This window comes from Arachis ipaensis, chromosome B01 (genome assembly GCF_000816755.2).
Source record: "Arachis ipaensis cultivar K30076 chromosome B01, Araip1.1, whole genome shotgun sequence".
NCBI classification, from domain to species: Eukaryota; Viridiplantae; Streptophyta; class Magnoliopsida; order Fabales; family Fabaceae; genus Arachis; species Arachis ipaensis.
Window position 1 is genome coordinate 125,298,613 of NC_029785.2, and position 12,152 is coordinate 125,310,764.

General features: G+C 37.4%; 3 protein-coding genes and 2 long non-coding RNA genes across 5 annotated transcripts; all 5 read left to right on the forward strand.

The window, feature by feature from the left end:
- On the forward strand, nt 833-3,460 carry LOC107636863 (nudix hydrolase 2). Its single transcript, XM_021103649.1, has 9 exons — nt 833-893; nt 1,066-1,220; nt 1,373-1,438; nt 1,550-1,687; nt 1,912-1,989; nt 2,068-2,118; nt 2,236-2,270; nt 2,577-2,685; nt 2,777-3,460. Exons 1-9 carry the CDS (start codon nt 848-850, stop codon nt 2,978-2,980), a joined length of 882 nt encoding a protein of 293 aa, XP_020959308.1. The 5' UTR covers nt 833-847; the 3' UTR covers nt 2,981-3,460.
- LOC107613297 lies at nt 4,586-5,375 on the forward strand. Its single transcript, XM_016315246.2, has 2 exons — nt 4,586-4,787; nt 4,901-5,375. Exons 1-2 carry the CDS (start codon nt 4,586-4,588, stop codon nt 5,167-5,169), a joined length of 471 nt encoding a protein of 156 aa, XP_016170732.1. The 3' UTR covers nt 5,170-5,375.
- Nucleotides 5,924-8,108, forward strand: LOC107619786. Its single transcript, XM_021111811.1, has 10 exons — nt 5,924-5,957; nt 6,045-6,110; nt 6,189-6,257; nt 6,333-6,407; nt 6,481-6,534; nt 6,771-6,857; nt 7,087-7,152; nt 7,236-7,331; nt 7,454-7,519; nt 7,604-8,108. Coding segments are annotated over exons 6-10 (735 nt in total). The 5' UTR covers nt 5,924-5,957; nt 6,045-6,110; nt 6,189-6,257; nt 6,333-6,407; nt 6,481-6,534; nt 6,771-6,855.
- LOC110262829 lies at nt 8,151-9,000 on the forward strand. The gene is made up of 4 exons (XR_002347874.1): nt 8,151-8,305; nt 8,441-8,553; nt 8,624-8,717; nt 8,803-9,000. It is a non-coding gene; the product is annotated as an uncharacterized LOC110262829 (long non-coding RNA).
- Nucleotides 10,068-10,832, forward strand: LOC110262881. Its single transcript, XR_002347917.1, has 3 exons — nt 10,068-10,331; nt 10,467-10,579; nt 10,650-10,832. It is a non-coding gene; the product is annotated as an uncharacterized LOC110262881 (long non-coding RNA).

Sequence of the window (12,152 nt, forward strand, 5' to 3'; positions counted from 1 at the left end):
AGTTCGTGAAATGATTTTTAACTTTTAAGTCTAAACTCTAAACCGAAGAGCTACTGCGGCGGCGCGTGAAGCAGCTGGCCGGTCCTACATGCATGTTAAAAACTTTGCGCGGTGGTAATATAACAACCACAAATACCCTGCAAGCTGCAACTAAGGGAGAAGCAGATATTGTATGTGTAATGACGAACTTGTCCCTACAGATTACGTGTCGAGCCCACTGTCTCCTATAATGGGAATTGCGTGGTGCAACTTGCCATTTGTGGTGGCGATCCCTGTCATTATCGTGCGCCCAATTTATTTTTATATTCAACATCAGATCTCGATTGAAGTCGGTTGAACTCCACCATGTTTATTGCTCAGCCACCAAGAAACGGTTGCTGTTTTGGCCTATTAGCCAAATTCAAATTTCCAAAGGAATCCAAATCAAAGGCAATAATTTCACTTAGTAATAATAAAAAGGGACAAATCATTTATTAATTTTAAATATAGTGTGATACTGATTCATTAATCATTGATATTCCATTCATTCATTCATTCGTTATCTCCGCCCTCGCCACCACCATCACCGCCACAGGTACTCTATCTATGTGTGGTGAATTTGAATGTGTTGTATTGCATGTTTGTTCTCTTTACCCCGTTAATCCCCGCACTTATTCGGCTTCTTACTTTCTCGGCATCGTTTTATCTTTTATCTGCTGTCATGTCTAGATAAAAGAATGATTTTGCTTTCCTTTCCATCAGAATCTTCTCATTTTTGCATTTTATAAAAGCTCTCACGTCCTCTTCAACTTTTCTTTTCTTTTTAACTGTGGTAAGGTTGTGTTTCAAAGAGAAAATCTGTGCATCCATGCAGAACTATTACTACAATCTACAAATGCTAATTGCTATCTCCTGTAATTTTTAATCCACGAGGAGTTCATTCATTCATTATAAACTAACATTTTTTGGCATCTAAGTTAAATTTCTGTCCTGTTTCTTAGGCAGTGACTATAGTAATAAGTGATAAACCTGGTTTTTAATGCATTCATTGCATATTAATCTTAACAAATACACTCCTTGTTGTAGCACCAATGACAGCTGGGAATCAAGAGCAACAAATTGAACTACTAACATCGACCGATGACGATCATGGTGGTGTTATTGTTGAATTGGATAAGCCTATGGACTCCACAACCTTTGTCCCCATTCTCAGGGCTTCAATTTCACACTGGAAACAGCAGGTATTCTTTACCTTCAGCTTGCATGTTGAAATTGATATCATCTGATGATGGATGCATGGTTGGTACAATTCTTGATTTGATAAAATGCTTGCTGCTATCTAGAATCTACTGCTATGTTTGTTTTGAGTTGTTTTATCATCATTATCTTGCAGGGTAAGAGAGGCCTGTGGGTAAAAGTGCCTATTCATTTAGTCAATCTTGTTGAAGCTCTAGTTAAGGTGAGTTTGATCAATGATTATGGAAAATTGTGTTCAGCTAATGGACCTACCTTGTTTCATTCGGTTCTAACTTTTTGTATGAACCATTATTTATGAGGGGATTAAATGCAGGAAGGATTTTGGTATCACCATGCAGAACCAAATTATTTGATGCTTGTACATTGGATAGCTGAAAGTGTAAACACTATTCCAGCAAATGCCACACATCGAGTAGGGGTTGGTGCACTTGTTTCGAATGAAAAAGGAGAGGTATATCCACATTATTTGTTATAAAATGTTCATGTTCTAAAATGGGAGGGAACAGAAATTATAAAATTTGCCACTTCATTCCAGTTCCTGTGAAGAACGCTATATTTCAGTTTTTGTGAAAAATGGTGACTAATCTGTATCTTACTGCCAATAATTCTTGGGAATCCAGCTCTATTAGCATTCAGTGTTAATGTCTCATTTATGAATTATCAACTGTTTGGTAGATCCTTGTGGTTCAAGAAAAGACTGGACATTTTCAAGGAACTGGATACTGGAAACTCCCTACTGGAGTTGTTGATGAGGTGAAAAGGATTGGATATCTTTCTTCATATTTGACAAGTTATTCTGTGCATATATAATCTACTCATTCAACCTAACAGGGGGAAGATATTAATGCAGCGGTGGTAAGAGAGGTCAAAGAAGAAACAGGAGTAAGTAATCTCTTTGTGGAACCTTTTAAATGTGGTATCATTTTAAATTTGGCTATTTAATCAGGTCTAACATCGTCAATCTAAGCTTATTGACTCCGAGTTCTCTCAATTTCTCAGATTGACTCAGAGTTTGTGGAAGTATTGGCATTCAGGTAGCATTTTTACATAAACTTCATTCTTGTAACGTGTTTGAAAAGGAATGGTTGAATATGGCGACTTCAGGTTGGAGGCTGCATTAGCTGCAAGGTTCAAAACAATTGAAGAACAATAGGAAATTCTTAGCACCTTATTAGCACCTTATTCAGATAATGTTGGCTCCACCTTTGGTCTTGCATGGTTCATTTGAAAGTTCTAAACTTGCTAGTGTTTCCTTTTCCATACACACTACTATTGATAAAATGGTTTATGGGTGAAAATATGTATTGCTCTCTTATTTAACCTGAATATCTGATGGACAGACAAAGTCACAAGACATTCTTTGAGAAGTCAGATCTATTTTTTGTGTGCTTGTTGCGGCCTCTTACTTCTGACATAAAAATACAGGAGGTTGAGATAGATGCTGCAAAGGTACCTACTATTTAATTTAATTGATGCATACCGCTACTAGCTAAGTATGTTATCTTATCCTATCCATTGTTGCTATTATTCTCTGCTGCAGTGGATGCCATTTGATGAATATGCAGCTCAGGCTTGGATGGAGAAGTATGAACTTATGAAACATGTAAATAAAATATACTTGGCAAAGATGAATGGTTGGTATTCTGGATTAACTCCTGTATCTACAACATCACTGCCATCTGATGACAAAATCAGTTATCTCTACCTGAATGCCAAGGGCCTCAAGAGGTGCAATTCTTTGTAAGCATCATCAGCAAATGTTTTTACTCAGTTAGGAATATAATGCTGGAATGGTTTCTGTCTTTGCCATCTTATTTACTATCATTTGATTCATTAAAGGTGAACAAATGCAGGTCTTAGCTTCCTAAGGTTAATTAAAGTAACTTTAAATAATTGTATATGTGAATATTGATCCTGAAGTTAGTTTCATACTTCATCTCAAATTATCTATACTATGGTTGGTTGAAAGGCTATGCTAGGCCATTGACCAAAATACCCGAAAAAATGTGAACTTGTACGTTATAAATAACTGATATGATGTGATTTCTTTGGAAGCATCAGAAGCGAACTTGCCTTATGACATCACCCATGACTCTGTAGAGTCATAGTGCTATCTATGTTAGTGCTGAATATTGTGTACAGGTTCATGTTCTTGTTGTGCTAAGATGATAATTTCATAACATTGGAACATTACTATTTGTATATCTTTAGAATGGTGTTTTCTTCATTTAGCTTGTACTCAGAAGTTTTCGTATTTCCTTATTTTCGATTTTCGAGACTGTTCTAGAATATTTCTATAAGTTCAATACAAAGAACTGGATTTAAGAGTATGAGAAATTTCAATAAATCAGTTTGATGATTAAGTATTCTTTCAGATTCTAAAGACTCACTATAATACTTAATAACTCAATTTTATGAAGTTAACTACTATATTGTAATCGGGCCTGCTACACATACAAGTTTACAAGCTTACAAGTTGGCCCAGCCCAAATAGAACTCACGCGCATAAAGAGAGATAACATGGCGCGTCAAAATCACGCGCTCAACACTACAACCGTTACGTATGGCAGACTCTTCTTCTTCTTCCACTTAGCCATACTCTTCTTCTTCTTCCACTTCTTCCACTTCTCAAAGCGCTTCGAAAACAAGGAAACCCTCCCATTTTCGAGCGAAAATCAAAGTTCAAAATATACAAATCGTTGTTCGAAACCTCCATCAAAACACCATCAAACTCTCCGTGAAGAATCTGAAGAGAAAACAAAGCAACAATACTCAACGTAAGTTCATTAAGATTCCTGTATATTTTACTTTTCTTCTACGTCGTTCTTCTAGGGTTTACTATTATTCTTGCTTTTTTGTTACACTGTTCTAAGTTCTACGTCGTTCTTCTAAGTTCTACGTCGTTCTACGTTCTTGTTCTAAGTTCTCCTGCTATTGTTGTTGATTTTTGGGGGTTTATTCCGTAGATTGGGGGGTGTATACTGCTTAACCTTGTAATGTGGCTTGACATTGAAGCATGGTTGAGTGATATCTTACTGATATCTATATGGATGTATCTGAATAATATCTATGGGTGTATCTCACTGTTATCAATGGGTGTATCTGATTCTTACATATGGGTGTATCTTACTGTTATCAATGGGTGTATCTGACTCATATATGCGTGCATCTTACTGATATCTCAATTAATTTGATATTGAAGCATGTTTGAGTGATACCTGACTGATATATATGGATTTATCTGAATCATATCTATGGGTGTATCTCACTGTTATCAATGAGTGTATCTGAATCATATCTATGGGTGTATCTTAGTGCCATACATCTCCTGAGTGATAAGTTCAGAAACATGACTGAGGAGAAGAAGGCAATTGTTAGGGATCTCGGATTTGGTGGGTTGATGCATGTCCCACCTCTAAGGGTGGATCACCAACTCTTAAGGGAACTGGCAAACAACTTCAAACTTGGGGAGAACAGACTGAAGACAGGATATGGTTCTTTCCAAATAACACCAAAAACAATAGGTCATGCGCTTGGCATCAATGCAACAGGTAACTAGCTCAAAATTATAGGTGTATATTAAGTTGATGCTTGGGTGTATTTAAGGTTGATGCTTGAGTGTATTTGAACCGACTTTGATACTTTGTTGTTTTCCTTTTTGTAGGAAATCTGTTTCCTGAGAAAGTTGAGTATAAGCAACTTTCTGATGATGACAAAATAATTTATAGAAGATTCCAGGGTAAGACCCTCAAAAGTCTTACCGATGAAATGATGGAAATCGGCGTTGGCAACGAAGAGGAACGCCTGATGTTCAAGAGGATATTCATCCTCTACATACAGATGGTGTTCCTTTTGCCAACGACGATAAACAAAATATCACCCGTGCACCTGACCCCAATTTTTAAGATGGACGGCATATCGGAGAGAAACTGAGGGGGCATGTTTTGACCTTCATGATCAAGGGCATCACAGACTACCAGGAGAAGAAGAAGAAGGCAATTGATGGCTGTCTCTTCGCCCTGATGATAATATACTTTCATCTTTCAGAAAACAAAGGCAAGAAGAGGGCTGAAAGACCACCAAAGCCCTGGATTGCCAACTGGACTAAGGAGCAGTTGGTGGAAAGAATGACTGCAGAAAGAGAGAAAATTTTGGTAAGTAAACATAATATGTTGCTTGTATTTTATTTACCTGAATGCTGCTAGCTAAAATATCTAATGTTTCAGGGGATTGTGAAGATGGTGGAGACAAGAGCAAGAGAAAAAATGAAAAAAAAAAAAAGAAAAAAAACAAGAAATAAAAAAAACAAAAAAAAGGAAGACGAGTCCAACATCGTCTTCGGAGACAGAAACAACTACTGACAGTGACACTTCTACCTCTGAGTCTGAGACTCAAGAAGACTCAGAGGATTCAGGAAGAAAACACTCCAGTAAAAAGGGGAAAAAGTAAGTACCATACTTGGGTGTAATTTCTTTTTCGAGTTGGGTGTATTTTGTTGATCACGTTGGGTGTGTGTAGTTTATTAAGCTGGGTGTGTTCGTTTTCTGCGTTGGGTGTATATTGTATATTCAGTTGGGTGTATCTTGTGAATTCATTTGGGTGTATTTTTAGTTTGTTCTAAATAATGATTGTTTGCCTTCCAGAATGGACTCCAGAAAAAGAAAGCAGAGGCAAGAGGAGTCAGATTCTGATTCAGAATCTGAATCTGAACCAAGTGATGAGTAATGTCCTGAAATTATTACTCATTTCTTTTGGCTTCATTATAAAGATTTCATGTATTAACTGAAGTGTCTATTATTAACTTATAGGAGCGAAGAATCATCACCTGCAGAGAAGGAGAAGAAAAAGAAAAAAACAAAAACAACACCAAAAAAGTAAGCACTTCTTTGCATAATATTCTGTGATAAAATTAATTTTTTATTTCTGATTGTTACTCTTTTTTTTCCACCCAGAACACAACCAAAAAAGAAAAAAGTTGTTGTGGAGGATTCACCTCCTAAAGAAGATCAATACTTTGACGGGTACAGTACCTTGTAAGCTATATTACCATCTATCATTGTAATTATTTTTGTTAACATCTTCTTTTATGAATGTAGTGAGACATATGAAATATCAAGTGACGAACTAGATGAATGGCTAAGGGAAAATGTTGATAAATCTGCTGCAGAGGGGTATGTCTTGCTGGGCTGTGTATTTCAGATTTTGCTGTGTTTTGTTTGCTAATAATTGTTTCTTGTTTCGCAGGGAGAACCAACCTGACCTGCGATCGACAGAAGGTCGCTATGTGTCATCTGAAACGTAAGAAGCTTTATTATTTAATAAAATCTTGTTATCATGATTTGGGTGTATTTTGTGGAAACATTTGGGTGTATTTTGTGGATCAAGTTGGGTGTATGTTGTTTACTAAGTTGGGATATTAAGTTTGTTGTGTTGGGTGTATATTGTCCATTCGGTTGGTTGTATCTTGTGCATTCATTTGGGTGTATTTTATACCTGTATCTTATTTTGTCTGAATAACATGAAATCTGTTTTAGAATACCGGCTGTGAACTTGGGAAGTGATGGTCCTTCCTCTCAAGGGCGCACAGAACAGAGTAGTGTAAACCAGCCGTCACAGAGCATGTAATTTCTCTTTCAAATAATCGTTACTTTTGTTCTTCTATTACCCTTCTACTTCTAATTCTGTATATATTTTTTTTAGAAAAAAAAGCCCTTTATTATTTTATTTAAGAAAAAAAAAGGCAGGAAAAAAAAGCAAAAACTGCAAGTATGTAAGTTCTCAAAAAAAAAAGCCTGTCTTCTTTTTGAATTGTTCGGGTGTATTTCTTGAATTTCTTTGGGTGTATTTTAGGTTGAGTCCGGCTGATTTGAATATGATGGTTGTGAGGGAACAGACACCGCCGGGTGCACTTGCAGTGTGAGTTTTGCAAGAATATTTCAACCTTATAAGCTTATTATTTTCAAAGGCGTTGTTAACCTTTCATTTTTCTTCTTGTTTAGAGTCCCGAATCAGGTTTTTGTGCTGGCATCCCAAACAACCACTGAGACAGATTTTGAACCAACCCCTATGCTACAGATTGAAGGGACTACAGAAACGTAAGAAATAGTATTGAGTGTATATTTGTTTAGAGTTTGTGTGTATATTTGCTACCAGTTTGGGTGTATATTGTTCCTGATTAGTTTTTTTACGCCGTGATTAATTTTTTGAAACTGTGCAGCACTCCTGAAACCCCCAAACAACTTCAAGAGACCACATCCACGCTTCCCCCAGCTCCAACTAAAATGTAAGTTCATCAGACTAAAATCAATCTTTGCTTATCATCCGTATATTCTTATTCTTATTCTTATTCTTATACATGATGACGCAGTCATCCAGACGCAGAAGACGCTGCTGCCCTGTTGATGATGGCACGGACAGCATCCTATGTTCCTAAAATAGATCCAGGGGTGCCATCATTCAGCCTTGGATTGACTTATTCAAGCCAGGAGGGGGCGTCAACGCAGGAGACAAAAAGGGCAAAATCTCCAGAATCTGCAAATTTGATAGAACAATTGGACGATTTGGTCCAAAAAATAGCAAGCAGTGCGGCGAAGGGAAAAAACAAAAGTCCACAAATTCAGAGGGAGACTGGGGGAGAAAGTTTTGCAAAGTTTCAAACTCCTGGGGGATTATATCAGATTACGGATGATATGAAACAAAAGTGCTACATGTGGGGGACGAGACTGAAGGAAGATGCAGATGGCAATACTAACGAGTATGAGGAGATGTGCACTCTGATTGGCCAAGGAGAATACATTTTGATGAGAATGCACCTTGTATCCCTCCAGGCAAAAAGTGATATAGAATCTCAGGCAATATTAGAAATTTGTTAGTACGCTTATTTACTTATATGCCAAATAAAATAACACACTGTTGAAATGTGGCAATCCTTCAGATTTTTGCTCTTGTTTGCCACTTGGGGCATTGGTGGTTATGGCTGATAAATACAACAAAGCGGAAATGTCATATACTTGACCCGCTACACAAAAAAACTCCAAGCGATGAGAGAAAGAAGGTTAATAAATTCACTGTAAGTTGCCTCTGTCTTCTTTACTTTAATATTTAGGTCTATTTCGTTAGTTGTGTTGGGTGTATATTGTCCATTCAGTTGGGTGTATCTTGTGCATTTATTCGGGTGTATTACTGATTTGTTTTGCTATTTAAGGGATGTGTATTTTCAAGATTGATAACATATGTCGGCGGGGAACCTCTGCAGAAAGGGGAGAACGAGAAGAAAATTAAAGCATCATATGTTAAAATATCAGGCTAAAAAACAAGGTATAAATTTGTGAGTTTGAACATTAAACTTTCGTAAATGAGATTTGTAATTTATTTTCTTCGTTTTCAGCTATGACTGCGCTATCTACGTTATGAAGTGGATGGAGTTAATTGAGCCGGAAAACATCAATAAGGGGAAGTATGAATGGGATAATTGGCCACAGGTAACTGTCTTTAGAACTATATAACTCTGTATTACTTTACTGAATTAATATTACTGTTTAAACAGAATATACTTTTTAATTGTAGGAGGAGGTGGACCACTATAGAGTGGAGTATGCTTCCCGGATACTATTCAGTGAGATGAATAAAGAAAGAGATCGGGCAATTAGGGAGAGTAGTGCTATAAGGCTGTCGAAGCCATCCTCTGTATTATTGAGTCCGTTTTGTCAGATTAATTCTGCTGATATAGAAACTGCGTAATCCAACTGCTGGGTAGTTTGTAAATTGAACAAATGATATAAATATTTGCCATTTATCAACAACTTCTATTCCCTGTATATTTTTTCCCATAGTTAAACTATCTGTGCTGGTAAACTGTCTGTGATGTATTCAAAAGCTGTATTACAGGTGGTAAAATATGAAGGAAAAAATTAAGGCATATATAAACGCAAATTATAAACTGTTACACCCAACGCAAGTCTAATAATACACCCAAGATTGCATAAAATATACACCCAAACTGTCTGTGCTGTATTCAAAATGTATGAATTACATGTACTAAAATATGAAGAAAAACATCAAATCAAATATACACCCATAACCTGCGAATTTTTACAGCTTTTGTTCTATATGTATCTATATATGTGTCTATATGTAAACTGTGAATTAACAAAAATACACCCAAAAAAACAGTGCTTTTACACCCATATTCTATAAAATTATACACCCAAAGAGTTATCCCCTGCTGCTGGTACCCTGAACTGATAATTCATAACGTGTCCTTGATATTGGCTAGAATTTGAATGCGCCGCTGATGCAGCATCAAACAGGTTTATCTGAATATAACACTCACACATTAGCTAACCTATTAACGAGAAAAATAAACTCAATCGCCACAAATTTAAAGAACATTACTTTTACCTCGCTTAAAACTTTCGTCTTCTTCTTCTTTGTGGCATTTGCGATCTGTTTCTCCAGCTTTGAACCTAGCCTGTTTTTTGGACGTCCTCTTGTTCGAATCCTTGGCGGGCTTTGAAGCTCGTTAACGGATTCCAAGTTGGCTTCTTCGTGGGATAAAGAAGATGTCCCCTTCCTTTTGGCTTTTAAGGCTTCCATCTCGGCCATGACGTTATCGTACGCACGGTGCAGAATTGCAGTCAGTTCCTCCGATTCGGAGGCAAATTCGCAAATATTTTGCGAACGAAAAACCAGTTGGTCGAACCTCTTGCTTCTTGGCTCCATTAGTGGCTCGTCGTGGCTGCTCTTGATGTGTGTGTGTCGCCTCTTTACCTTCTTGCTCCATCGTTCCAGTATGTATCTAGGGGACACTTGGCTTCTACCCGAGTTTCATTCCCTTCATAGATAGAAAAAAATTAACTTAGCATCCATATATAAGTTTTCGTTTGCTAAATTTGTTAGTACGCTTATTTACTTATATGCCAAATAAAATAACACACTGTTGAAATGTGGCAATCCTTCAGATTTTTGCTCTTGTTTGCCACTTGGGGCATTGGTGGTTATGGCTGATAAATACAACAAAGCGGAAATGTCATATACTTGACCCGCTACACAAAAAAACTCCAAGCGATGAGAGAAAGAAGGTTAATAAATTCACTGTAAGTTGCCTCTGTCTTCTTTACTTTAATATTTAGGTCTATTTCGTTAGTTGTGTTGGGTGTATATTGTCCATTCAGTTGGGTGTATCTTGTGCATTTATTCGGGTGTATTACTGATTTGTTTTGCTATTTAAGGGATGTGTATTTTCAAGATTGATAACATATGTCGGCGGGGAACCTCTGCAGAAAGGGGAGAACGAGAAGAAAATTAAAGCATCATATGTTAAAATATCAGGCTAAAAAACAAGGTATAAATTTGTGAGTTTGAACATTAAACTTTCGTAAATGAGATTTGTAATTTATTTTCTTCGTTTTCAGCTATGACTGCGCTATCTACGTTATGAAGTGGATGGAGTTAATTGAGCCGGAAAACATCAATAAGGGGAAGTATGAATGGGATAATTGGCCACAGGTAACTGTCTTTAGAACTATATAACTCTGTATTACTTTACTGAATTAATATTACTGTTTAAACAGAATATACTTTTTAATTGTAGGAGGAGGTGGACCATTTGTTGAATATTGAGCTGGAAACTTGTTCTCCGACTTCGTATACTGAATAGCCTAGAGCGGAATTCTTTAATCTGGTGATGCAATTCGCCTTTCCTCTGAATTGCGCTTGGACTTCCCTAAACTTTGCGTGAGTGTACGCATCTTGAAACTGAGCTTCAATGCAGGATTTGGTTGCACACGGTATGACTGTATGAAATCTGCAGCATCTGATTCTCTCTCTGCTTGCTCCCTGCTTCCGAGGCAATTATCGTATTGTTTGATGAACTGAATAAGCGAGCTGTTCCGGGTGATATACTTGTTAAAAAAATGAATGCATGCTCTCGCTCCTTTGTGTGCTTCTCATCCCTGCCCAGAAGTGGTGATCCAGATAGATAGGAACCCATATGTGACGGTCTTCGTACAGATCTGCATAATACACCCAAACACAGTCTATAAATACACCCGAGGGAACATGCAATTTACACCTCTGCTGCAGATTTTAAAAAGACATTACCTGAAAGCCACTTGTTGTCCACAAGACCAAAATTCAGCAGAAAATCATTCCAATTCCTATCAAATGAGTCTTTGCTATGAGAGTTCCAAATAACTTGGCTAATTTCTTGTTCGATATCGGCATGTCCCTTGTACCCGTTTAATTTGCTTGGAATCTTCTTCATGATGTGCCAAATACACCAACAGTGAATTGTCGTTGGCATACAGGCCTCTAAACCCCTTTTCATTGATGCGCACTGATCGGTGAGAAACCCTTTCGGAGCGTTTCCTCCCATGCAACGAAGCCAGCATTGAAATAACCCTGCGGATTCGTAAAAATAAATTAATTTAGCATCATAAACAGGGACAGTTTGTTACCTGTTTGTATTGTAGGTGGTGTCGAATGAAATAACGTCTCCGAAATACTCAAAGGCAGCTCTGCTTCTTGCATCGGCCCAAAAAGCCAGCTTAATCGATTGATCCTCTTCGAGTTGGAGCTCAAAAAAGAAATTCTGATTCTTCTCTTTCATTCTTAACAAATATTTCCCGAATTCCTTTGTATCTTCTTGTTCGGAAACATTCTGCACTTCCCTGGTAATGTAATTCCTCACGTCCTTTTCGATAAAATTTAACTCGCGGTGACCCCCGGCAGCCGCAACAAATGATTGGTAGGTTTTGCTTGGTCTGATACCGGCCTCCTCGTTATTCTCTATCGTACGACGAATGGACATGCTTAGTTCCCTGTGCTGTTTGAGCATCTCTGCTTTCCTTGGACAGCAGGGGGTGTGAATGATCCAGCACAACCTTTGAAATGATCCAAGCACCGACATCCTTCAA

Bases quoted from the DNA above. Each gene is read 5' to 3' on its own strand.
- LOC107636863 (XM_021103649.1), top strand. From the start codon at position 848: ATGCAGAACTATTACTACAATCTACAAATGCTAATTGCTATCTCCT. The intron at 1,221-1,372 runs GTATTCTTTACC...ATTATCTTGCAG, and splicing joins TTTCACACTGGAAACAGCAG to GGTAAGAGAGGCCTGTGGGT. The intron at 1,990-2,067 runs GTGAAAAGGATT...TCAACCTAACAG, and splicing joins CTACTGGAGTTGTTGATGAG to GGGGAAGATATTAATGCAGC.
- LOC107613297 (XM_016315246.2), top strand. From the start codon at position 4,586: ATGACTGAGGAGAAGAAGGCAATTGTTAGGGATCTCGGATTTGGTGGG. The intron at 4,788-4,900 runs GTAACTAGCTCA...TCCTTTTTGTAG, and splicing joins GCTTGGCATCAATGCAACAG to GAAATCTGTTTCCTGAGAAA.
- LOC107619786 (XM_021111811.1), top strand. The intron at 7,332-7,453 runs GTAAGAAATAGT...GAAACTGTGCAG, and splicing joins ATTGAAGGGACTACAGAAAC to CACTCCTGAAACCCCCAAAC. The intron at 7,520-7,603 runs GTAAGTTCATCA...ATGATGACGCAG, and splicing joins CCCCCAGCTCCAACTAAAAT to TCATCCAGACGCAGAAGACG.